This window comes from Rhineura floridana, chromosome 1 (assembly GCF_030035675.1).
Source record: "Rhineura floridana isolate rRhiFlo1 chromosome 1, rRhiFlo1.hap2, whole genome shotgun sequence".
Classification (NCBI taxonomy): Eukaryota; Metazoa; Chordata; class Lepidosauria; order Squamata; family Rhineuridae; genus Rhineura; species Rhineura floridana.
The window spans coordinates 53,065,259-53,089,006 of NC_084480.1; the positions used below are offsets into that span (position 1 = coordinate 53,065,259).

The 23,748-nt window shown below is 41.6% G+C and overlaps 1 protein-coding gene across 8 annotated transcripts in view; it reads left to right on the top strand.

The window, feature by feature from the left end:
* The window catches only part of XRCC4 (X-ray repair cross complementing 4), a 201,539-nt gene that overhangs the window by 46,532 nt on the left and 131,259 nt on the right, over positions 1 to 23,748 (top strand). For all 8 annotated transcript variants that reach the window (XR_009761877.1, XM_061621930.1, XM_061621909.1 and 5 more), the window contains one exon: positions 18,662 to 18,828. Coding sequence is in view for 7 of the 8 variants with exons in the window: in XM_061621930.1 (XP_061477914.1) it covers positions 18,662 to 18,828 (167 nt within the window). In the remaining variant the exon portion in view is untranslated. The remainder of the gene's footprint in view (positions 1 to 18,661; positions 18,829 to 23,748) is intronic.

Consider the following 23,748-nt stretch of genomic DNA (forward strand, 5'->3'; position numbering starts at 1 on the left):
GCTTTGATTTTTCATTGCTATTATTTACACTAAAAACAGGGTTTTTTTGAAGAAAGCATTTACTTTAGGTATAATGCAATCCAATGTGTGTTGTTCAGAAGTAAATTCCACTGAGTTCAGTGGGGCTTGCAAATAAGTGCATAGGATTTTGCAGCCTCACTACAGAAAACACATATCCCTGAAGAGAGATTTCATTTGCTAAAGAAGTGTAGAAAACTTTGCCATGGTAGGGGAAACTTGAACCCCCCTGCACATAGGATGTGTTCTTGATTATATTAAGCTGTTTGCAACAGCTGCAGAAATGAACATTCATCTTTTTGTGCTCTGTATTTAGTAACCGGGGTACCCAAGTCCAAAATACTACTTGAATTAAGTAACTTCAAATTATTTTCTATACTTTTGCTGTATACTGCTAAAAGAAAAAAGTAATGTTTCCTGTAAAATCTCAATCTGAGTAAAACACTAGAAGCTTGGGCACAAGTTGTCTCAAATGTATACTTTGTATACAACATACATTTTAGGTTAAGCCCTCAATAAATAAATCAATGAAATGACTCTCCCTTGGGTACCACCTTTGTTAACCTTGGCACAGCTGTTGTAATTCAAGTTGCACACACACAAATATAATGAAGTCCTTGACATCAGAAATGTTCTGAAATGCTGCTTAATGGCTGGGCATTGTAAACATATAAACACCCTCTGAAATTGTACTGATTCAAAATGCTTTGAAACTTGTTACAGCTGAAGTTCATACCTATAGTCTGTGAGATGGTCGATATTGTACCAAGCTTGAATTAGATCTTTGTTTTTAATGACCATTAACGGCTAGGTGCTGCGCAGCAGGGTCATTATTTACATAGTTACCACAAAATACCAGAGTGTAGTTCACTGAAATTGAACAGCAATGTCTCTGGAAACAGTGATAACGTTGGCTTACTAGCACATTATATCCTGCCAGACTGTGACTGCATATTCTGATCTTAAAAGCTAAATGGGGTCAGAGTTTTGGAGACGAGACATCCAGTGAAACTGCTTTTTACTACATTGAGCATGGTTTATAATTCTGTATGGCACTCTTTGTTCAAACCTTCAGTTTAAGGAATGGGAAAACATGATGCTGTTCATGGGTTTGTTGCTGAAAACAGCATTCTATGCCATGTTTTCCTCCATTGTCTCATATCTTTTAATAAGAGAAATACACAACATGATATCATTATGCATTTCCCCACTTTTGTTCTACGATGCAATCCCATCACATAAGTCAGGTGTGAGAAATCTGTGACCCTTCAGATATGATGCTTGTGTGTGATGTTAATTTGTTATTGGCTTGACCCCCTCCAGATGTTTTGAACTACAACTACCTTCACCTCTGACAAATGTCCATGCTAGCTGGTGTGATGAGACAATGTCTGGAGGGCCACAAATTCTGTGTTTCTGAACTAAATAATGAAAAATAAAAACATTTTCCGCTAAAGATTCATGGATTCATGATGGTGAAAATTGTGAACTGAATTAAAGGAAATGGAAATGATCCAGTATCTCTGATGTTCATGCCACATCCACATAAACATTGATAATTTATTTTTTGTCAATATATCACTTCATCAGGTGAAGATATTCTGAAAGAGTCCTGATGTTCATTATGAGAACAACTCTTTTGTTAGTGGCTTAGTATATTTATTTATTAGATTTATATCCCACCCTTCCAGTAGGAGCCCAGAGTGGCAAACAAAGCACTAAAAAAAGTCTAAAAGATCATATAAACAGACTTTAAAACATATTAAAATGAAACATCCTTAAACATATTAAAACTTTTTTTTAAAACCTTTAAAACGTCTTATTTAAAAAAGCTTTAAAAATATATTAAAAAGCAATTCCAACAAAGACACAGACTGGGATAAGGTCTCAACTTAAAAGGCTTGTTGAAAGAGGAAGGTCTTCAGTAGGTACTGAAAAGATAACAGATGTTATGCGGACGTATATGTTATTCTATGTTCTGTGGAACGGACCTCCTCATAAGATGGTATCTGCAGGAGGCCCTCACTTGCGGAGCGTAGTGATCAACTGAGTATATAAGGGGTAAGACAGTCTTTCAGGTATCTTGGTCCTAAGCTGTATAGGGCTTTGTACACCAAAACCAGAACTTTGAACGTAGCCTGATAGCTATATAGGTAGTATATTCACTAATATGCAAAAAACCTTGCAGTTTAAGAACGTACTTATAGCCCACAGCTATTTCTATCAAACTTTAAAAAGCAGGGAAATTGGGCAGCTATAGTGAATGCACCAGGGGAGCAGGAGACCTGAACTTCTCTCTGAGATACTGTACTGCCCTACAAATTTGTCAAAATGCAAACACCTTTTGGGTTGGTCTTTCACAGTCCAATCCACTTCCTGTGTAGCTTGCAAGAATTATTTCTGGTGCTGTGGGCTATAGGTACGTTCTTAAACTGCAAGGTTTTTTGCCTATTGGTGAATTTCCCTGCTTTTTAATCTGGGAGGTAAGAAATGGGATCCTGTGCAAGTTTGCTGAGAATGGATTGATCGTTTGCATGCTTATTGAGTTCAATGGGATTTACTCCCCTGCAATCATGCTTAGGATAGGTGAAACTGACCACAGAGGATGGGGAGGGGAGGAGGAGAAGGAGGGAGGCGAGGGCAGGAGGGAGAGGAGGGCAAGAGGGAGGGGCTAGGAGGGAGGAGAAGGGAGGGTGGGTTTGATCATTTGCATACTTTTTGAGTTCAATGGGATTTATTTCTATGCAATCATGTTTGGAAATGGAAATGGACTGCCTTCAAGTCGATCCTGACTTATGGCGACCCTTTGAATAGGGTTTTCATGGTAAACGGTATTCAGAGGTGGTTTCACCATTGCCTTCCTCTGAGGCTGAGAGGCAGTGACTGGCCCAAGGTCACCCAGGGAGGTTCATGGTTGTGTGGGGATTCGAACCCTGGTATCCCAGGTCATAGTTCAACACTGACCTAGGGAAGGGGCAGGGAGGGGAGAGGAAGGAGATTGGGTGGGTGAGCATTGGGCAAAAGGGAAGCCCCTTTCCTTTCCAAAAGGAAAACATATTGAACAGTATCATTCTTTTTCAGGCTTTCCCCCACCTTTTTATTCTACAGCAGGCACCTGTAGCCTCCCACCCAAATTTAAATCAAAGCTGTCCCTGGCCACATCCACACCAGACCTTTATTTCACTTTGGACAGTCATGACTTCTCTCAAAGAATCCTGGGAAGTGTAGTTAGTGAAGGGTGCTGAGAGTTGCTAGGAGATGCCCTGTTCCCCTCACAGACCTTCAATCAGAGTGACTGCCTGTTAAATCAGTTTGGCTGCTAGAGCTCTCTCAGTGGAACAGGAGTCTCCTCTCAGCACCCTTCACAAACTACACTTCCCAGGATTCTCTGAGGGAAGCCATGACTGTCTCAAGTGAAATCAAAGTCTGGTGTGGGTGTGGCCCCCTGGTTAAATCATAAATAAATTTATTTCGGTCAAGGACCAGCCAGTACAGATAGACAACGTAATCATAAAATACATTATTATAAAAACTTTTAAAATCTTTAGGCCCACTTTTTCCTGCGTGCAATGGCAGCTACACAGAACTTGGCCACCATATTAGTAACCTGTGGATCCCGATCGTCCACGAGTTGGTAAACGATAATTGTCTCTGGGCCTCTGCACATGTTATACATAGGAGGATAAATGAAAGTGTCACAGAGGTCTTGATAAAGGGGGCAGTATAAGATAACATGGTCTGACTGCTCCAGAGCCACAGGGGCAGAGCTGTAAGTCATAAGGAACTCTCTTGAATCTACCATCTAAGAGTGCTGAGGGAAGTACATTAAATCTTGCAAGTGTGAACGCCCTTCTGTACTTAGGAATACTAAGGTTGGACAGATAGCCCGCAGGCGCGGGGAAGGCGCCATAGAGCTGTAAATTTGGAAAGGCTGCTACTAAGATGTTTTGCATCTCAGTATCTCTTATTCGTTGAGTAATGGCATCTTTAGCCTTGGAAAAACCGAGGCCTAATAGCGCTTTTATCGAGAAACCGAGGGAAAGCAATTTGTTATTCACAGAATGTTTCAATTGGGATTGAAAACTATCTGCCAGCGTGAGGGGGGCTAAACCTTGAGGGGCAAAAATCATCTTAAGCCAGAAGTTAAACCTAAGGATCCAGGCCCGCAACTCCAATTGCAAAGCACCAACCTCCAGTCGTAGGGCTACATTAGGGACACAGCCTGGTACACCAAGTATACTTCTTAAAAATTTAGTTTGGGCACATTCCATACGGGCATAGTTACCCTGAGCACAAAGTTGCGAGCCATATAGCAACTGAGGGGTGACCTTGGCGTTAAAAACTTGCATCACCGAAGGGATATACTGCCCCCCTCTTGAAAAGAAAAAAACAAGTAATGCACTTAGACTTCTCTGAGCATTTTCAACTGTATTGGTGATATGCATTTTCCAAGTACCAGAAGAGTGGAATGTTATACCCTGATTAGGCAAGCCCAGCAGCTGTGAATCTGGTGTTTAGAATTCTGACAGTTGGTTCTTACTGAGCATGCCTTGCGTTATCATAGGCTGCCAGCCAAAATTTATTAAATTAATTAAAAATCCCAAGCATTTTTTTTAACTTTTAAATTGCAGAAGATGAAGGTCAGAGTATGGGGCAAGGTCAGTAATAGGATTACAGGTACTCTGTGAATATGGCTGATTTTTAATGAATTTCAACAGATTATGAGAACTCTCAGAGAAAAAAGTCCAAAAGGGATCTGGGTTTCCCCCCTCTCTTTTTAGAGTTTGAACTCTCTATTCTCTCTGACTGTTTTGTGTATCGCCATGAAAATTGAGAGGGTTGTTAAGCAAGCGTTTCTGAGTTCAGAACTATAAGTTTTGTAAGGTTTTGTTTTGAAATGACCTTATGGGAAGCATCAGAATGGCATGGGGGTATTTTAAATTTAACATTGCGGAATGTGAAAAACCCATGCTGGCTATAGTATACAGCCACTCTCATTGCTGTATAAAAACTGGTAGTATATAACCATCATTCGTGCCCTAGGTTAGGTTGGTGTAATATGCTCTGTGTGGAGCTCCCTTCTGAAGATTGTTGGAAACTTAAGTTGGTATAAAATGCAGCTACCATGATTATAATGCAGCTACCATGAAGCTCACTGGGTGACCTTGAGCCAGTCACTGCCTCTCAGCCTCAGAGGAAGGCAATGGTAAACTACCTCTGAATACCAGTTACCATGAAGACCCTATCCGTAGGGTCGCCATAAGTCGGGATCGACTTGAAGGCAGTCCAAAAACAGGTCCCAGGCTGTGGTCTGAAGGCACATAAGGCCAGCTCACTGCTGAAACTAAGCAGGGTCAGGTCTGGTCAGTGACCGGATGGGAGACTGCCTGGGAACCAAATGTAAGCAGCCTTGGGTTTCATGAAAAAAAAGGTGGGGTATAAATGTAATAAATAATAAATAGTAAACAACAAACCATGATTATGGATGGAGAAGTATCAGAAAATTATATTTCAATCCTTTATCATCTGCATTGGTTGCCAGTTTTGTGTCTATGCCAACTTTGAGCCTTAAGAGTGTGTGTTTTGACCTTTTAAGCCTAAAGCTTTGACCTAAGGCAACATGGACCAGAGTATCTTGAGAATTACCCCACCTGATAATACCCTGCATGAGCATTATAATCCAGCTTTGAGGGCTTTTCTGGACGTCCATGCTGTCAGGTATATGATGGTCAGAGAGAATTCAGAAGTGATGTGATATCTTTCCTGTGGAATTACCAACTAATAATTATATTCACTAGTAGGCAAAAAAACCTTGCAGTTTAAGAATGTACCTATAGCCAACAGATATTTCTATCAGACTTTAAAAAGCAGGGAAATTGGGCAGCTATAGTGAATGCACCAGGGGAGCAGGAGACCTGACCTCCTCTTTGAGATATTGTACTGCCCTACAAATTTGTCAAAATGCAAACACAATTTGGGTTGGTCTTTCACAGTCCAATCCACTTCCTGTGTATCTTGGAAGAATTGTGTTTGCTCTCCTGGTGCAATTGCTGTAGGGGAGGGGAGGGGGAGGGGAGGAGATTGGGTGGGTGGACACTGGGCAGAGAGGAAGCCCCAGAGCTTGGAAAAGTTGCTTTTTTAAAATACAACTCCCATCAGCCCCAGCCAGTGTGGCCACTGGATTGGGCTGATGGGAGTTGTAGTTCAAAAAAGCAACTTTTCCAACATTGTGAACAGTATCATTGTTTTTCAGTGTTACCTCAACCTTTTTATTCTACAGCAGCACTTGTAGTCTCCCACCCAATTTAAACCAAAGCTGTAACTGGCCACATCCACACCAGACTTTTATTTCACTTTAGACAGTCCTCCTCAGTGACACCTTGCACTTTCTTTATTTCACCTTTATTTCACTTTAGACTCCCTATTCTCCTCACAGAGCTACAATCCCTAGAAGAGGGGATGACTGTTAAAATACTCTGGCCACTGGAGCTCTGTCAGAGGAATACGAGTCTCCTAACAACTCTCAGCACCTTTCACAAACTACACTTCCCAGGATGCTTTGGGGGAAGCCATGACTGTTTCAAGTGAAATAAATGTTTGGGATGTGTGTGGCCCCCTGGTAGGCCAAGCCAAACAGCTGTGAGTCTGGCTTTTAGAACACTGACAGTTGGTTCTTACTGAGCATGCCTGATACTATAACATATATCAATGTTAAATAAATAAATACAATTTCTTAAATTACTTAAAAGTCAGCCATGCATTTTTTAAACTTTTAAACTGCAGAAGGTGAAAATCAGAGTATGGATCAGGGTCAGTAATGGGATTACTGGCACTCTGTGAACATGGCTAATTTTTAATTAATTTCAACAAATTATGAGACCACTGACAGAAAAAAGTCCAACAGGGGTCTGGATTGTTTTTCTCTTGTTTTATACTTTGAACTCTCTATTTTCTCTGACTGTTTTGTGTATCATGAAAACTTAGAGGGTTGTTAAGTAAGCATTTCTGAGTTCAGCACTATAGGTTTTGTAAAGTTTTGTTTTGAAATGAGCTTATGGGAAGCATCAGAATGACATGGGGGTATTTTCAATTTAACATTATGGAGTGCGAAAAATCCATGCTGGCTACTCTCGTGGCTGTATAGTTCCAGTTATACTGGCTGTGCTGCGGTGGTCTTCGTTGTAAGACATGCACACTTGCAACGTAGTGTTCTCTTCCTGAAGGGTGTCTGCATCACCTGAATGTTGTTGTTGGACTGCCTTCAAGTTGATCCCGATTTATGGCGACCCTACGGATAGGGTTTTCATGGTAAGCGGTTTAGCTGCCTCCAAAACTTGGGGAACTTGTGAAGCAACTTCCTATGCAGTGTAAAGAGCAGTGTGTGTGTGTTTGTGTGTATGTATAGGATAAGATGGCTACTAGTCATGAATTGTGGTTTGTGCTTTTCTAAACACTCAAACATAATACAGGAAATGGCAGCCTGTAACTTTATATGCTTTATAGAGAAGTTCATTACCCCCGCTCAGTTATTTAATTATCCTAATAGATAGTGCTTTTGTTCATTTATTGGTCTGGGGTTGTACCATTTTGTTTCTATTTTCTCTCATGTTGCCAGCAAAATGCTGTCATTAAGACTTGTGGTGAATTGGACTAAGCTTTGTCTAAATCATGGGATAATATTATGTTTTCGTAGTCAGATTGTTGTATTGTGGTAGTGGTGATTTTGTGATATTTTATTTGCTTTACTAGTTAAATGTGATCTGGCTGGTTTTACTGCCTGAATTGGAAACCACAAAAATTGGGATGTAAATGTTGAACATTAAAACTACATCAATGAGTCTGGCTCAAATTCCTCTCCTCTAGTAATACACATAAGTATTGTCATTCTAGTTCTTCAGTTCCATGCAAAATTTCTTAATTCTGTATAGCAGCTAATATTTTGCCATGAAGAGGAATTTCAAGCAAATTTACAGTCAGGTACCTAGACAGCACTTCTCCAAGTTAACTGAAGTTGACATATCTAGGAATGACCATGAAATATACCAGTTTCACTGTGAAAATATCTGTATTCATTCCGTAAGTCATACAAAATTTATTTAAAATTTCAGTAATTTTCAGTATGTTGTTATCGGGGGAACACTACTGAGCCCTAAAAGGACTGCAAATGGACCATGCTCTATAACTTATGTCCAAAATGAAATATTCCGCTTACTACCAAATACTTTTTTATAAAGGATGAGTTCAGAGGACATATGCCGTAGGTCATGTGTCTTCAGAGCCCACCCCTGCCTCTGATATTCCCTACCAGTATGAGGGCAGTGGCCATCTGCCGTCATAGCTCCATTTAGCTTTTGGGGTTAGGGAAATATATTTTCTGCAAGGATAGAGGGGCTCTACCACCAAAGCAGAGCTTGGAAAAGTTACTTTTTTTGAACTACAGCTCCCATCAGCCTAATCCAGTGGCCATGTTGCCTAGGGCTGATGGGAGTTGTAGTTCAAAAAAGTAACTTTTCCAAGCTCTGCACCAAAGCATACTCTCTCCTAATCTTCCTGCCCACCATTTAGGACATTGACATATCTACATATGAACCTCTCACTACACTAATATAGAAAACGATGATTCCAAGGCCTAAAGATAATACTGAAGACTGAAGTCTAGTATTCTGAGGCTAAAGTATTTGGAAAGGTTTGTACTTACCACATGATTTGCTAGACAATTTTAGGTGGGTACAGTTTAGGAGTTCAGTAGGATTTTGTAAATAGTAGAAACAGACTATATGTTATTACTCATACTGGAAAATTGTTTGTAGTACTCAATTTAGGGACATGTATATTTTGCCTTGGTCTAGGCATTATCTCATGCTTATTCATATTCACAGGGGTATACATTGACTTTCCACACTAGAAACCAAAACACAAAACTGAAAGCCCCCACAATTGTTGAAACTTTAACTTTCTGATTACTGTATATTTAAGAAGAATTGGTTTAAATTACTGCACACCACTGCCATATTAATTTCAGTGGTATGTTTAAGAGATACTTTATATTGTTTCCATTACGTCTCAAACTAAAAGGTTAACACCTGAAAGGGAAGTAGTTCCCAAGACATATGCTCTGCATACCTCACATTTATTATGCTGAACATTTCAGTTGTGTTTTATTGAGGCTTTTAGAAAAACCAGTCTGGCTTTGGCTTTTTATGAATATGGTCAACGGAGATGTAGCTTTAGCATGCTTCTATTTATGTTGCAGCTACTACATCATACATTAGTGTGTTATTACTTTTCTAAAGTGCTATTATTATTACTTTTGTCAACTTTCGTGTTCTTGGCAGTAAATTGCAAGCATGACAGCAAGCCTAAGTCTATATTTATATGACTCTGCAATGCAGATTAGGGTTGTGATGCCTGTCAGTTGATGGTCCAGTATTAATTGACTCATTATTTGGCACCCCTGGGTGTGAAACTGGTTGGTTTACACCTGTTCTTCTGTTAAAAGGCCAGGATTGCCTCAGACATTTGGCTGCCTGAGGCAAAAGACAAAATGGCGTTCTTCCATTGTGATGTATGGAAGCTAACTGGATTGGCAGTTGATTTTTTCCCCAATGCTTCTGAAAGGAGTGTCTTCCACTACTCCTGAGGGCATCAGACTAATTTAGGGGGTGCAAGATGGGCCATGTGACACACATAACTCTGTCCTCCAATAGAGGGGAATGGCTGAGGGAATCGGGAGTAACAATTGTGGGGGAGCTGTTGCCTCTACCCCCCAGCATCTGCCACCTGAGGTGGTTACCTCACTCTGCCTAATGGTAGGACTGACTCTGTAAAAGGCACTTCAGGGCTGGGTCTGACTATGAGACACACATTGGCTCCAATAGATCAGTTCCTATAGCTGCAACAGACAATGAATGAGACTCTATGGATGTACTTTTTGAGCACTGCAGCATTTCATTGCTTCAGCAGTAAATTTTCCCTCATCAATATTTGCTTACATAGAAGCAGGGGTATAGTCGTCCAGAGTCTTGGGGAGTGTCTTAGACCCCTTTCTTTTTTGGGAACAAGGTTCCAGCAGGGTCCCTATGTCTCTAGCATTCGCCAAGCTGTTCAGCATGAAAGGGGAGTGTGTTAGCCACTGAGAAGAGTCTTCTAACATGCTTCCTTGCCCTTTCCTGCTATTGGAGCCAATCAGAGTGAAAGGAGGTGAGTTAGCCACTGAGAAGACTCTTCCCAGTAGCTAACACTCTCCCTTTTCACGCTTATTGGCTCCTAGGGACGTCTGTTGTTGTGGGAGAAAGCATTAACAAGGATCCCCTTCTCAACCCAGCAGTAAAAAAGGGAGAGGGCCGTGGCTGTGATTATCATGAAGGGACCCTGCACTTATGAATTTGCACTACACTACTGATCAGAAGTATTAATTGGAGGAAATAAGGAGAAACTTAGATAAGAGGTTACTGAATCACAGAAATCAGGTTTTTGATGTAGGCAATTTGTCACTCATCGCATTGTAAAAGCTGCATTTCTTTTGAGATTTTATTATCTCTCCTATAAAACAGAGATGGGAACATTTGGCGCTTCAGATGTTGCTGGACTACAACTCCCATCATCCCTGACCATCAACCATGCTCTCTGGGGCTCATGGGAGTTGTAGTCCAGCAACAACTAGACGGCCATGTGCTATAAATGATAGTTCCTGATATTCCGTAACATTCTAGCATGGGCAAGAAAGAGAATGCAGGGTGGGGCTATGCTGTGTTGTTAGGGATAGGCTTGAAACAATGGCTGAGATCACCAAGGCCGGGAGTAGGTTTAGCTTCCAGCACACTGAGCTGCATGGACAAGCCCTCCAGGGATCCTGCTGGCAGACACAATGTGTCCCTTTATGGTAGGTGTAGTCAATGCAGTTCAGCAGCATCTGGAAAGCCACAGATTTCCCATCCCTGATTACCTGATCCTGACTGTGGGTCTGCCTCTGACCCCTTTCTTGTTCACTGCTTTAAACCCTGATTTCTGCTTGATCTCACTTGCCCCTAGCTCCTCTGTAGTTTTCTTTGCTGCTGTGAACCTTGAGCATGACCTGTTCTAGAATACATACTCACTTTTTCAATGGAAGTCTGAAATCTGGTCTGATTGTGGCTCTCAACATCTAGATGACGATGATCTGGATTTTATTCACATTTAGGTCATTCAGGGCTTAATGGTGGCATGCTGTTTGTCTTATCCACTTCAACTATATAGACATTGCAGTGCACGTATAATAAGCATTTAATTGTTGGCCTTTTGGGGGAAGAGCCATAGCTCATGCAGAAGGTCCCAGGTTAAATCCCTAGCATTTCCAGGTATAGCTGCAAGAGCCTCCTGCCTGAAACCCTGGAGATCTGCTGCTGGTCAGTGTAGACAGTACTGCGCTAAATGGCTCAATGGTCTGACTTCCCAGTGCATCCTGCTAAGTCACTTAGCAGCAAATCAAAGAAACAATCTCTAGGCATGTGCTCAGGTATGTAGGAGAGGGTCTATGTTGTCTTCTCAGTGTGTGGCTGCTGGTACCTTACCAGTTTGCCTTGCTTTCCCCTCTCTGCTTGCTTCTTCTTAAATCTGGAACTTTCTTTGTGTCTGCCATACAAGCTGAATCCTTGTTTTCCTCTTAAATCCTATTCAGGCATTCTTCACTTCCATGGGATTGTGCGTGCCAGAGTCAGTCCTAACCCTTCCACTGCTGACTTTCCTGCATTGAGCAAGAAGGACTGAAGGGGAATCATAAGCGCATTTGGCTGAATTCAGTTACATCCTGCCTTGCAACCAGGAACTCTGGTAACACAGGGCTTACAATTCCCCTTCAGATATGTGTGCTCAGTGTAGGAAGGTTGGTGTGGAGGATGCAGGGATGGCATATGCTTTAGAGTTGTGAGCAAATGCCTCAATATGGGTGTATGTCCAACACAATACTTGTGTTTCAGGCACTTGTCCCATTTGCTAAATATCACCCAGCTATCAGGCAACCCAGATAAAACTTTGTCATATTTTTGGCACCAGGTGAAGCCTTTTTCACCCAAGCCTTTTTTGATCTTGGGGGTGTTCTGTGCTCTGTTTTTGTTGTATCGACTTACTTTTGATTTTATGTGGTTATTTCTGGTGTTACAGTTAGATGTTTGAATTCAGTGCAGCCCTGATTACCATTCCATCTTCTCCGTGTAGGGCCCCACATCTCCCACTGTTCAAGAGGGTTCTCTAAATCAAGGAACATTTCTGGGCAGTGCAGGGGAAGGAGGAATCTGCTAAAATCACACACCCTTCCATGAACAGGAGGTACAAAGAAGAGAACTCTACTCACAGAATCTCTGGCTCCAGCCCAGAGTTTTGTCAACTTCGAATTGTGTGTCTGATTTTATTTTATATTTATATTGTAAAGCACCCAGGTAACTTTGTGTTATGGGGTGATGAACAAATGCTGAGGAAAAAAAGATATGTGGCCTTTCCTTTCCATGTGCATTCAGCAAAACTGTTGAAGATAGGGTAGAATTCTTTTTCAGGATTGCCAGTTGCACTACAAAGCCTATAAGCATACAATGTGTATATCCGCAGACTCTGTTCAGATGGCCACACATGGAGTAAGAAGGGCCAGCTGCACATAATCTTACCTTTACCCTTGTCCAGAACACCTCTGACCTCTTCAAACAAGAACTATCTAGCTTTCCTATGAAAAGAGAAAATGAGGAAACCACACACACATGAAAGTTCTGCATTAAAACAAACTGCACATCAGCTTTTGCTGATTAGGCACCTAGAGGACTATAACCAAAGCTTGCTTGCTTGCTTGCTTGCTTTCCCAAAGGCTTCTTCTGCTTTTATATTTTCATTAGTATGTTGTATAATAACATGGGTTCTTTGCCACACCCAGCAATGACATGGTTGCTGTTGAACATTATCCCTGGAGATGGTGATGGCACAGCTTTAAAAAAAATATCAGGATCTTACTGATTAACTTAGGAAATCAAATGGCATAATGTTTTCCAGATGGATATTTGGTGAAAACAAGTTTTTCATTGTGTAAGTTTCACATAGGAATACTTGGAAAGTGATCTTTAAAACACAGGACAATGCTTTTATTGTTTTAATTTCTCATCTCGTAACTAGTTCACGCACTGTGACATTTTGTTGTTTGAAATATATTGGTTGCATTGAATGTTTTACACAGAAAAGTGGCGTATAAATATATTGAGTTAAAACAAAAAAAAATTACAGTTTAATTGAGGCAGGTTTATGAGTGCCAAAACATTTCTGATATATTTTCCTAAATTATAGAAAGAATGTTATGCAATGAGTTTCCTCTGTACTGTACAGCACAGCAGTAGTAGCACATGATGGCGGCAGCAGGGGGGGGAAGAGCACAAGCCCCACTGCCCGCTCTTCCAACAGTAGAGGAGGGGTGTATCAAGATAGTGGCAGGGTCAGGGGAGCTCTGGGTTGACAGTGATAGTGTCCTGCAAGTGTCAATGTACCAGTGGGCCACTACCAACCCCAAACTCCCCTAACCTTGCTCCATCCTGGCAAATACAGCACTGCCACTGAGAGGGCACCACTGCTGCTCCACTTGCCCTCTCCCCTTCACATGCCACTGCTGCTATACAGGATCTCAAGCTCTTCTGTACCAATCAGATTCTTCTGTAATATACCTGTGCAGGGCTTACAACTGAAACGAGACAGATAATGTTTCCATCTGCTCACAATTTTTCTCCTGTGTGTTTGTTTCTGGAATATTTGCCACAGTTAGATGTTTGAATTCAGTGTAGCCCTATTATTTTATTTATTTATTTGTTTCGATTTCTATACCGCCCACAGCCAAAAGGCTCTCAGGGCGGTGCACAACATAGAGTAAAATACAATAAAATTACAAAGGTCAGTAAAAAGCATACATATTAAACAGTAAAACAGCCTGGTATAGATTGAAAGCTAAAAAATAAATTAAGTTAAAATGCCTGGGAGAATAAAAAGGTTTTAACCTGGCGCCGAAAAGATAAAAGTGTAGGTGCCAGGCGTACCTCATCGGGGAAACTGTTCCATAATTCGGGGGCCACTACTGAAAAGACCCTGGATCTTGTTACAACCCTCCGAGCCTCTCTGTGGGTCGGGACTTGGAGGAGGGCCTTTGATGTTGAACGTAGTGAGCGGGTAGGTTCATATTGGGAGAGGCGTTCCGCTAGGTATTGTGGTCCCGCGCTGTGTAAGGCTTTATAAGTCAAAACTAGCACTTTGAATTTAGCCCGGAAACAAATAGGTAGCCAGTGCAAACGAGCCAGGACAGGTGTTATATGTGCGGACCGCCTGGTCCTCGTCAACATTCTAGCAGCTGCGTTTTGCACTAGCTGTAGTTTCCGAACTGTTTTCGAAGGCAGCCCCACGTAGACCGCATTCCATCTTCTTGTAGTGCCCCACATCTCACACTGTTCCAGAGGGTTCTCTAACAGGAACATTTCTGGGAGGTGCAGGGGGAGGGAGAATCTGCTAAAATCACACACCCTTCCATGAACAGGATGTACAAAGAACAGAACTCTACTCACAGAACCTCTGGCTCCAATCCAGAGTTTCTGTCAACTTCAAATTGTGTGTCTGAACAAATTTGAATTAATCCTGCCTTCTGTTTCCAAAATATGTGTTTGAGAAAAAGCTTTGCTTCTTCAGGTTGCAAAAAACAAAAACAATAGAAAAGTATATTTTATGGCTTTGCTGATCATACTTGCTTTGAAAACATACTGCTGCAAGGGATAATAAGGTGTTACAACAACCTTTAGGTCTTTGAATGACCAAATGATCATTGACCTGTTTTCCCAGCTCTGCAATTAAAGTAATAAAAACAGTGTGACTAAATACTCATAATTGTATCATGATGCCATTATCACAATAAGCCAAAGTCCAAATATCTTGCAGGTTGACACATTCAAAGAAGGGTTCTTTGAGAGAAGATTTCCTTGGCAGAAGCCATGCTGATTATACCCCAGTTAGGCTTGTTCTTTGTATGCTTAACCAGTCTGGCTTTAATATGCTTTCAGCCAATTTCAGTAGGACAGAAACCTGAATGAATGGCCTGTAATTTCATGGTGGATCTTGAGAACTTTAGTGTTGCATTGGCATTCTTGCCAATGAGGAGGCTGACTTTAATTATAGCTGTGCTGTTAATAAGGAGAGAAGATCTCACTGGGCTCCTACTGGGAGAAAGGGCAGGATATAAATCTAATAAATAAATACATAAATTAAAATAAAATAAGTTTTGAGGTTCTTAGCTAGTTCCCAAGTTAATTGTTAAAAGTGTGCTAGACGTGAATTATATTTTGCTTTTTTCCATATTATTGGAACCATTTTCATTCAGAGGTGAAACATGGTCTATATTGCCTATCTTCAACCAAAACATGTATGGGGGGGCATTTCTTTTTCTCTGTTTCAATTGTTTGTATGGTATGACCCACCTTAGATCAGACTGTGACCCAGTAGTGGCCAGTTGAAGACCAGTGGCCCAAAGTAACCTAGATTTGTTTTTCTGGATCACAGCTATTAAATAAAAGCAACTGTTCTCTGAACATGAAGAAAGCTATATAAAATACATTGCTGAATATGAAAGGATAGATTTTGGGTGGAGTGTTGAAGCTAGTGATTGGGTTATTCAAGATTTCTTGTTTCTCTGTCATTTGTATAGAAGGCAGAATATTGCCAGTGATGCCTTTCTCTTCCTGGGACCTTAATAATGTTAGAAGTTGAACCTAATGGGATTTTATCTTCTCTATGCAGCTATTAAAGGTACAGGAGACTTCTTGGGGTCCAGTGGGGAAGATAGTCTTATGAGAAAAAAGGCTCTCACTTTGATGTGTGTTAGGGTATTAGATGGATCAGAACAATATCTACTCCATTCTTTTCTTGCTGCATTCTGGAAAGAATTTTGTATAAAAACTATTATTTTATATTGTATAATCCAGTTACTCACTCTGAACAAACATCAAAATAAAACGGAAAAGCCCACTAAAACCCAACACCCTGTCGTGTAAGACTAACTTGTAACGTAGTAAATTTTCTCAAGCAAATCTCATTGCAATGGTCTTTTGCAATGAGGCAATTAGACACTGTTAGTAACTGGGAAAGGTAAATGTTATCAGAAGAGGCTTTGTAGGAAATACCAGTTTCTCCCAAAGAGCATCAAAGCCCAAAGAGGTAAATGATCAGCTAGGTAAAAGGTATAGGGCTTGTTTTAATCAGAGCAGGGAGGAAATTCCAGAGAAGGCACTTTGGTGGTTGCCCAATCAGATTACAATCTTATAGCTGCCTACATAAGAGTAAGTTTCATTGTATTCAGTAGGGTTTATTTCTGAGTAGACATGTATAGGATTGTGCTCTTACATGCCTTTCTCTGTTACAGCTTGAGTATTACAAAAACAGGAAAATTCTAGATTGAGACACCATTTTTCCACTGGGTCCACTAAGAATGTTTAATATTTAATGGACCACCAAAATCTTGGTATTGAATTCTTATTAAATCTTTTGTTAATAATCTGAAAAGGGAAGTAGAAAACACATTAATTACATTTGCACATGATACAGAATTAGATAGCTGCAAACAGCTGGAGGCAATAGGTAGATATGAATTGATCTGTAGAGATTTCAGCAATGTGCAATGTGTTACTGAAATGAGATTTGTCCTGGGGAAAAATATTAAATCTAGTTCACTGGGAAAGGAAATGGGAGATGGTGGAATATTAGAGAAAAGGAAACTTATGAACCACCTACATATTGTATAAAAATTTTCTCCACTAATTTATCAGTTAGCAAGATCTGCACACACATGTGATTTCTCATTGATTTCCTCCTTAAACATGGCATGCTCTTCTTTCTACTGTTGTGTGAAGTAGGAGCTTTGATGTTTCACATAGATGAGACAAACCAGGAGTTGTTGCTAGGAAAGTTAACAAGAAAATTCTGAATGTACTTGAAGCTTTATTGCACTTCGTTTTGTGAGGTCTAGAAATTGTTATGACTCTGAATTTTAAAAGGCAAAAACGCTCTCATATGTAGCCATAAGTACATTTGAAAGGACTCTAGCTCTTGTCTTGAACATTTTTGAGCTCATTAAACATCTTGCAATTCAAACAATAAATTCACACCCATGTTTTAGGTAAAAGTGACTTCTTCCTTCTTTTAATGGTAGTATTTGAATTGTTACTGGAACAAGATAGTCTTGTACAGTATAAACAGCTGTAGGGGGGAATGAATTAAAAATGAAGTGTGACATCCCCACCTTTAATATGCATAATTTCTTTTGCTGACTGTTAGACGGGGGGGGGGAGATGGCGGGGGGGGAGGCTTTGGCACTGGCCGTGAGGCCTTTTGTTGATTGTGGGACGGGGAGAGAGGGAGGAGGGAAAAGCAGGACCCTAATGGATCATTCTGTGTATGTGTGTGGGGGGTGATTAATGTTTTGCATCTAACCAGATGTAGCTTGAAAGAAACGAGTGGCCACTGTGTATGTGTGTGTAGGCAGGCAGAAGTTGTTTAAAGAGTTTCTAGTGTTTATGGCTGAGTGGGAATCTTCTAGATCCTAGTCCAATGCTCTAACCATTGCGTTTATACTCATTTTTTTATGCTCATTTTTTAATCAATAATTTTATTGTTTGTGGACCCCTTCTAAACCAAAGTAAAGCACTTTTCAGTTTCTCTAGTTTCTATTTGTAGCACTGCAATGTTTAAGCATCTACAGAATCTCTCAGTGCAGGAGGACGGGAAGAAACCGGATGTTGTCCATGCCCCCATGCTCTTGTTGGCCATGCCCCTGTGACCTCATAGCAGCCCCACCAGTTTTAGCGGGCACCAGCTGCAACTGAGCACAAGTGGGCATCTGTTTGCACAACAGGGTTTCTCCTTTTTCTGCTCCACCTTGCAGGGCCCCCTCCTCCATGCTGGAGTGGGAAGAAGAGATACCAAAAGTCCCGTTGTAAAAGAATTCCTTTGTACAAGCGAGCAGATATAATTAGATGTCACCCAGTGGGACTTACTTCTGAGTAGACCTGTGCAGCCTATGTTTGACCACTGCGTGGGCCAAAGACAAATAGTTTGAGAGGTGTATGTTTATCCTATATGGCCACATTATATCTTATCTTTAATATTTTGTGGTATTTAAACCTTCCCTGTTTTGTTGGAGTTCCATGTGGACAGCCAGTGTGGTTTAGTAGTTAGGGTGTGACTGGAACCTTGGGAGACCAGGGTTCAAATTCCTGCTCAGCCATGAAGCTCACTGGGTGATCTTGGGCCAATCACTGTCTCTCAGCCTAACCTACCTCACAGGGTTGTTGTGAGGATAAAATTGGGGGGAGGAGAACCATGTTTGTACACCTCTTTGAGCTCTTTGGAGGAAAGGTGGAATAAAAATGTAATAAATAAATAAATTTGAGGTTGAGATGAAATTGACTCCTGTTCCAATCTCCAAAAACTAATTCACAAATATCAAAGAGAGATTTTTCAGAGCAAGTCCTAGCAAGCATTCACCTGTATGTCACTTTACATATAAAGCTCCTTCTGCTTGCTGTTATTTGTAGTGTGTACATTGCAGAAGTCTGGCTGAAAAAGGGTGTCCTGACTTTTTCTAACCAAGTGTTTCTTTTTGCCCTAGTTTAGACTTGGATCATTGATGGTACAAAAAGTCTCAGGTCCAGCTGAAGTCATTAGAGACCTGATTAGCTATTGTTTAGACTGCATAATAGAACTGCATGCCAAAAATGAGCACCTACAAAAAGAGAATGAAAGACTTCTAAGTGATCTGGATGATGTGCAAGAGCAGTAAGTTGAAAAGTAACTTTCATAGGATATTCATTGTGTTCTTTTATTCTTATATTGATGAAATGTCCACAGTAATCTGTACTTCTAAAATATTGATATAATAGTTATTTAGTATGTTTTATTGAACCTGCATTGGCCATCCTGGCTGGGACTGATTTGAGCTGGAAATCCAGCCACTTCTGGAGGGCCTCTGGTTCTTCACTCCTGGTAGAAATCATTCTTCCCCACTAGTATCTTTTTCTTGTTTATGTGGTAAAACAAAGTAGCAAATAAATAAACAGTCCTCTTTTGTAAATCAGTACAAAATTTCTATTCCACATATGCTTTCGTATTTGCCAACAAAAATGTAATATAAATATTATTTTTTATAAGAAGAGTTGTCAAATAGCAGTGACAGACAGCTTGGAACTACAGTGCTGTGAAAAAGTATTTGCTCCCTGTCTGATTTTCTGCATTTTTGCATATTTTTGGCACTGAATGTTGTCAGATCTTGAACCAAAACCTAATATTAGAGAAAAGGGAAGCTGAGTGAACAAACAACACACAATTTTGATACTTATTTCATTTATTTATTAAAGAAATTTAGGCAACACCCAATGCCCCTCTGTGAAAAGGTAATTGCTCCCCTATGAACTCAACCCAATGAAAGGGATTATTAGGGCCAGAAGTTTGAATATCTTGGTAACCAATCAGGCCTGTGTTGGGCCAGCCCTGCCCAATATAAATCTGGCTAACTTTGGCCCTTGCCATCAGATTGAAGTTGCCAGCACACAGGTTCCAAAGCCACATCATGCCACAATCAAAAGGAATTCCTGAACACGACATGGGGAAATGCAGCCGTGAGGTCCTGGAAGCAAAATTTAGGTTGCTAGGTAGGATGCTGAAAGCCAGGACCTCCAAGGGAAGAGATTTTATCATCAAGAGGGGAGACATGAGGGGGCCCCAATTGCCGTAGTGATGGGTAGAGGGAGGTATGGTGATATGAGAGGGACGTGCCAGGTAAGGAGAACGCGGCCCAGACATGTAGTGGCTGTGCCGCGTTCTGGTCCTTCTCATACCCGCAGGGTTGTTGGGTGTCCTATCAGCCAACTCTCAGATCTCCAGTTGCTGCTCTTTAATGCCAGATCGGTACATAATAAAACCTCCCTCGTCCATGATTTGATTGTGGACGAGGTGGACGATCTGGCATGTATAACCGAGACCTGGGTGGGCGAACAGGGAGGAGTTAGTCTCTCCCAGCTCTGCCCACCGGGGTATCTGGTTCAGCATCATGGTAGATCTGAGGGTCGGGGAGGTGGGGTTGCTGTGGTCTATAAGAGTTCCATCTCACTCACCAAGCACCATGTCCATGCAATCACTGGTCTGGAGTGTTTGCACCTTGTGCTGGGCCAGAGGGACAGACTGGGAATCCTTTTGGTGTACCGCCCACCTTGCTGCCCAATGGCTTCCCTAACTGAGCTGACGGAAGTGGTCTCGGAGATACTGTTGAGATCCCCCAGACCGGGCCTGTACAAAAGGGACGGGCTCCACTTGAACCAGAATGGAACCAGACTGCTGGCACTTAAAATTAAAAAGGTAGCAGAGCAGCCGACAGGAGCTGAGAAAGGTCCGGTTCGGAATAAACCTCCCCCCTGGGATAAAAACCAAAGAAATGATGAAACTTTAAAAGGGGTAGGGCTAGAAGTAGGCATTGTGAGAGCAGGGTCACAGGATATAAATTCAGAAGAGCAAAATTACCACAGGCCTAACCACAAGTGCCAAAGACACTTGAATAGAGACACTGCTTACAAGTGCCTGTACGCTAATGCTAGGAGCCTCCGAACCAAGATGGGAGAACTGGAGTGCTTGGTCTTAGAGGAGAGCATTGATATAGTGAGCATAACGGAGACCTGGTGGAATGGAGAAAACCAGTGGGATACGGTTATCCCTGGATATAAACTATATCGGAAGGACAGGGAAGGACGTATTGGTGGCGGAGTCGCTTTATACATGAAAGAAGGCATTGAATCCAGCAAGCTCGAAACCCCAAAAGAGGCAGACTCCTCCACAGAATCGTTGTGGGTGGTGATACCATGCCCCAGGAGGGACTTAATACTGGGAACGATCTATCGTCCCCCTGATCAAAATGCTCAGGGAGACCTTGAGATGAGATATGAAATTGAGGAAGCATCCAAACTAGGAAATGTGGTAGTAATGGGTGACTTCAACTACCCGGACATAGACTGGCCGCATATGTGTTCCAGTCATGACAAAGAAGCAAAGTTTCTAGATATTCTAAATGACTATTCCCTAGACCAGTTGGTCATGGAACCGACCAGAGGGACGGCAACCCTGGACTTAATCCTCAGTGGGGACCGGGACCTGGTGCGAGATGTAAGTGTTGTTGAACCGATTGGGAGCAGTGACCACAGTGCTATTAAATTAAACATACATGTAACTGGCCAATTGCCAAGAAAATCCAACACGGTCACATTTGACTTCAAAAGAGGAAACTTCACAAAAATGAGGGGATTGGTAAAAAGAAAGCTGAAAAACAAAGTCCAGAGGGTCACATCACTCGAAAATGCTTGGGTTGTTTAAAAACACTATATTAGAAGCTCAACTGGAGCATACCGCAGATCAGAAAAGGTACCGCCAGGGCCAAGAAGAAGCCAGCATGGTTAACGAGCAAAGTCAAGGAAGCTCTTAGAGGCAAAAAGTCTTCCTTCAGAAAATGGAAGTCTTGTCCGAATGAAGAAAATAAAAAAGAACACAAACTCTGGCAAAAGAAATGCAAGAAGACAATAAGGGATGCTAAAAAAGAATTTGAGGAGCATATTGCTAAGAACATAAAAACCAACAACAAAAAATTCTATAAATACATTCAAAGCAGGAGACCATCTAGGGAGACAATTGGACCCTTGGATGATAAGGGAGTCAAAGGTGTCCTAAAGAACGATAAGGAGATTGCAGAGAAGCTAAATGAATTATTTGCATCTGTCTTCACAGTGGAAGATATAGGGCAGATCCCTGAACCTGAACTAACATTTGCAGGAAGGGATTCTGAGGAACTGAGACAAATAGTGGTAACGAGAGAGGAAGTTCTAAGCTTAATGGACAATATAAAAACTGACAAATCACCGGGCCCGGATGGCATCCACCCGAGAGTTCTCAAAGAACTCAAATGTGAAATTGCTGATCTGCTAACTAAAATATGTAACTTGTCCCTTGGGTCCTCCTCCGTGCCTGAGGACTGGAAAGTGGCAAATGTAACGCCAATCTTCAAAAAGGGATCCAGAGGGGATCCCGGAAATTACAGGCCAGTTAGCTTAACCTCTGTCCCTGGAAAACTGGTAGAAAGTATTATTAAAGCTAGATTAACTAAGCACATAGAAAAACAAGCCTTGCTGAAGCAGAGCCAGCATGGCTTCTGCAAGGGAAAGTCCTGTCTCAGTAACCTATTAGAATTCTTTGAGAGTGTCAACAAGCATATAGATAGAGGTGATCCAGTGGACATAGTGTACTTAGACTTTCAAAAAGGGTTTGACAAGGTACCTCACCAAAGGCTTCTGAGGAAGCTTAGCAGTCATGGAATAAGAGGAGAGGTCCTCTTGTGGATAAGGAATTGGTTAAGAAGCAGAAAGCAGAGAGTAGGAATAAACGGACAGTTCTCCCAATGGAGGGCTGTAGAAAGTGGAGTCCCTCAAGGATCGGTATTGGGACCTGTACTTTTCAACTTGTTCATTAATGACCTAGAATTAGGAGTGAGCAGTGAAGTGGCCAAGTTTGCTGACGACACTAAATTGTTCAGGGTTGTTAAAACAAAAAGGGATTGCGAAGAGCTCCAAAAAGACCTCTCCAAACTGAGTGAATGGGCAGAAAAATGGTAAATGCAATTCAATATAAACAAGTGTAAAATTATGCATATTGGAGCAAACAATCTTAATTTCACATATACGCTCATGGGGTCTGAACTGGCGGTGACCAACCAGGAGAGAGACCTCGGGGTTGTAGTGGACAGCGCGATGAAAATGTCGACCCAGTGTGCGGCAGCTGTGAAAAAGGCAAATTCCATGCTAGCGATAATTAGGAAAGTTATTGAAAATAAAACAGCCGATATCATAATGCCGTTGTATAAATCTATGGTGCGGCCGCATTTGGAATACTGTGTACAGTTCTGGTCGCCTCATCTCAAAAAGGATATTCTAGAGTTGGAAAAGGTTCAGAAGAGGGCAACCAGAATGATCAAGGGGATGGAGCGACTCCCTTACGAGGAAAGGTTGCAGCATTTGGGGCTTTTTAGTTTAGGGAAAAGGCGGGTCAGAGGAGACATGATAGAAGTGTATAAAATGATGCATGGCATTGAGAAAGTGGATAGAGAAAAGTTCTTCTCCCTCTCTCATAATACTAGAACTCGTGGACATTCAAAGAAGCTGAATGTTGGAAGATTCAGGACAGACAAAAGGAAGTACTTCTTTACTCAGCGCATAGTTAAACTATGGAATTTGCTCGCACAAGATGCAGTAATGGCCACCAGCTTGGATGGGTTTAAAAGAAGATTAGACAAATTCATGGAGGACAGGGCTATCAATGGCTACTATCAATGGCAACTGAAAACCAGTTGCTGGAAGCCTCAGGAGGGGAGAGTGTTCTTGCACTCCGGTCCTGCTTGCGGGCTTCCCCCAGGCACCTGGTTGGCCACTGTGAGAACAGGATGCTGGACTAGATGGGCCACTGGCCTGATCCAGCAGGCTCTTCTTATGTTCTTATGTTCTTAACACCTCCGGAAAACAGTTGTTGATGCATATCAGCGTGGAAAGCATTTCAGAGCCATTTCTAAGGCTCTGGGGCTCTACCGAACCACAGTCAGAGCCATATTGACCATATGGAGAAGGTTTGGAACAGTAGTGAATCTTCCCAAGAGTGGCTGTCCTGCCAAAA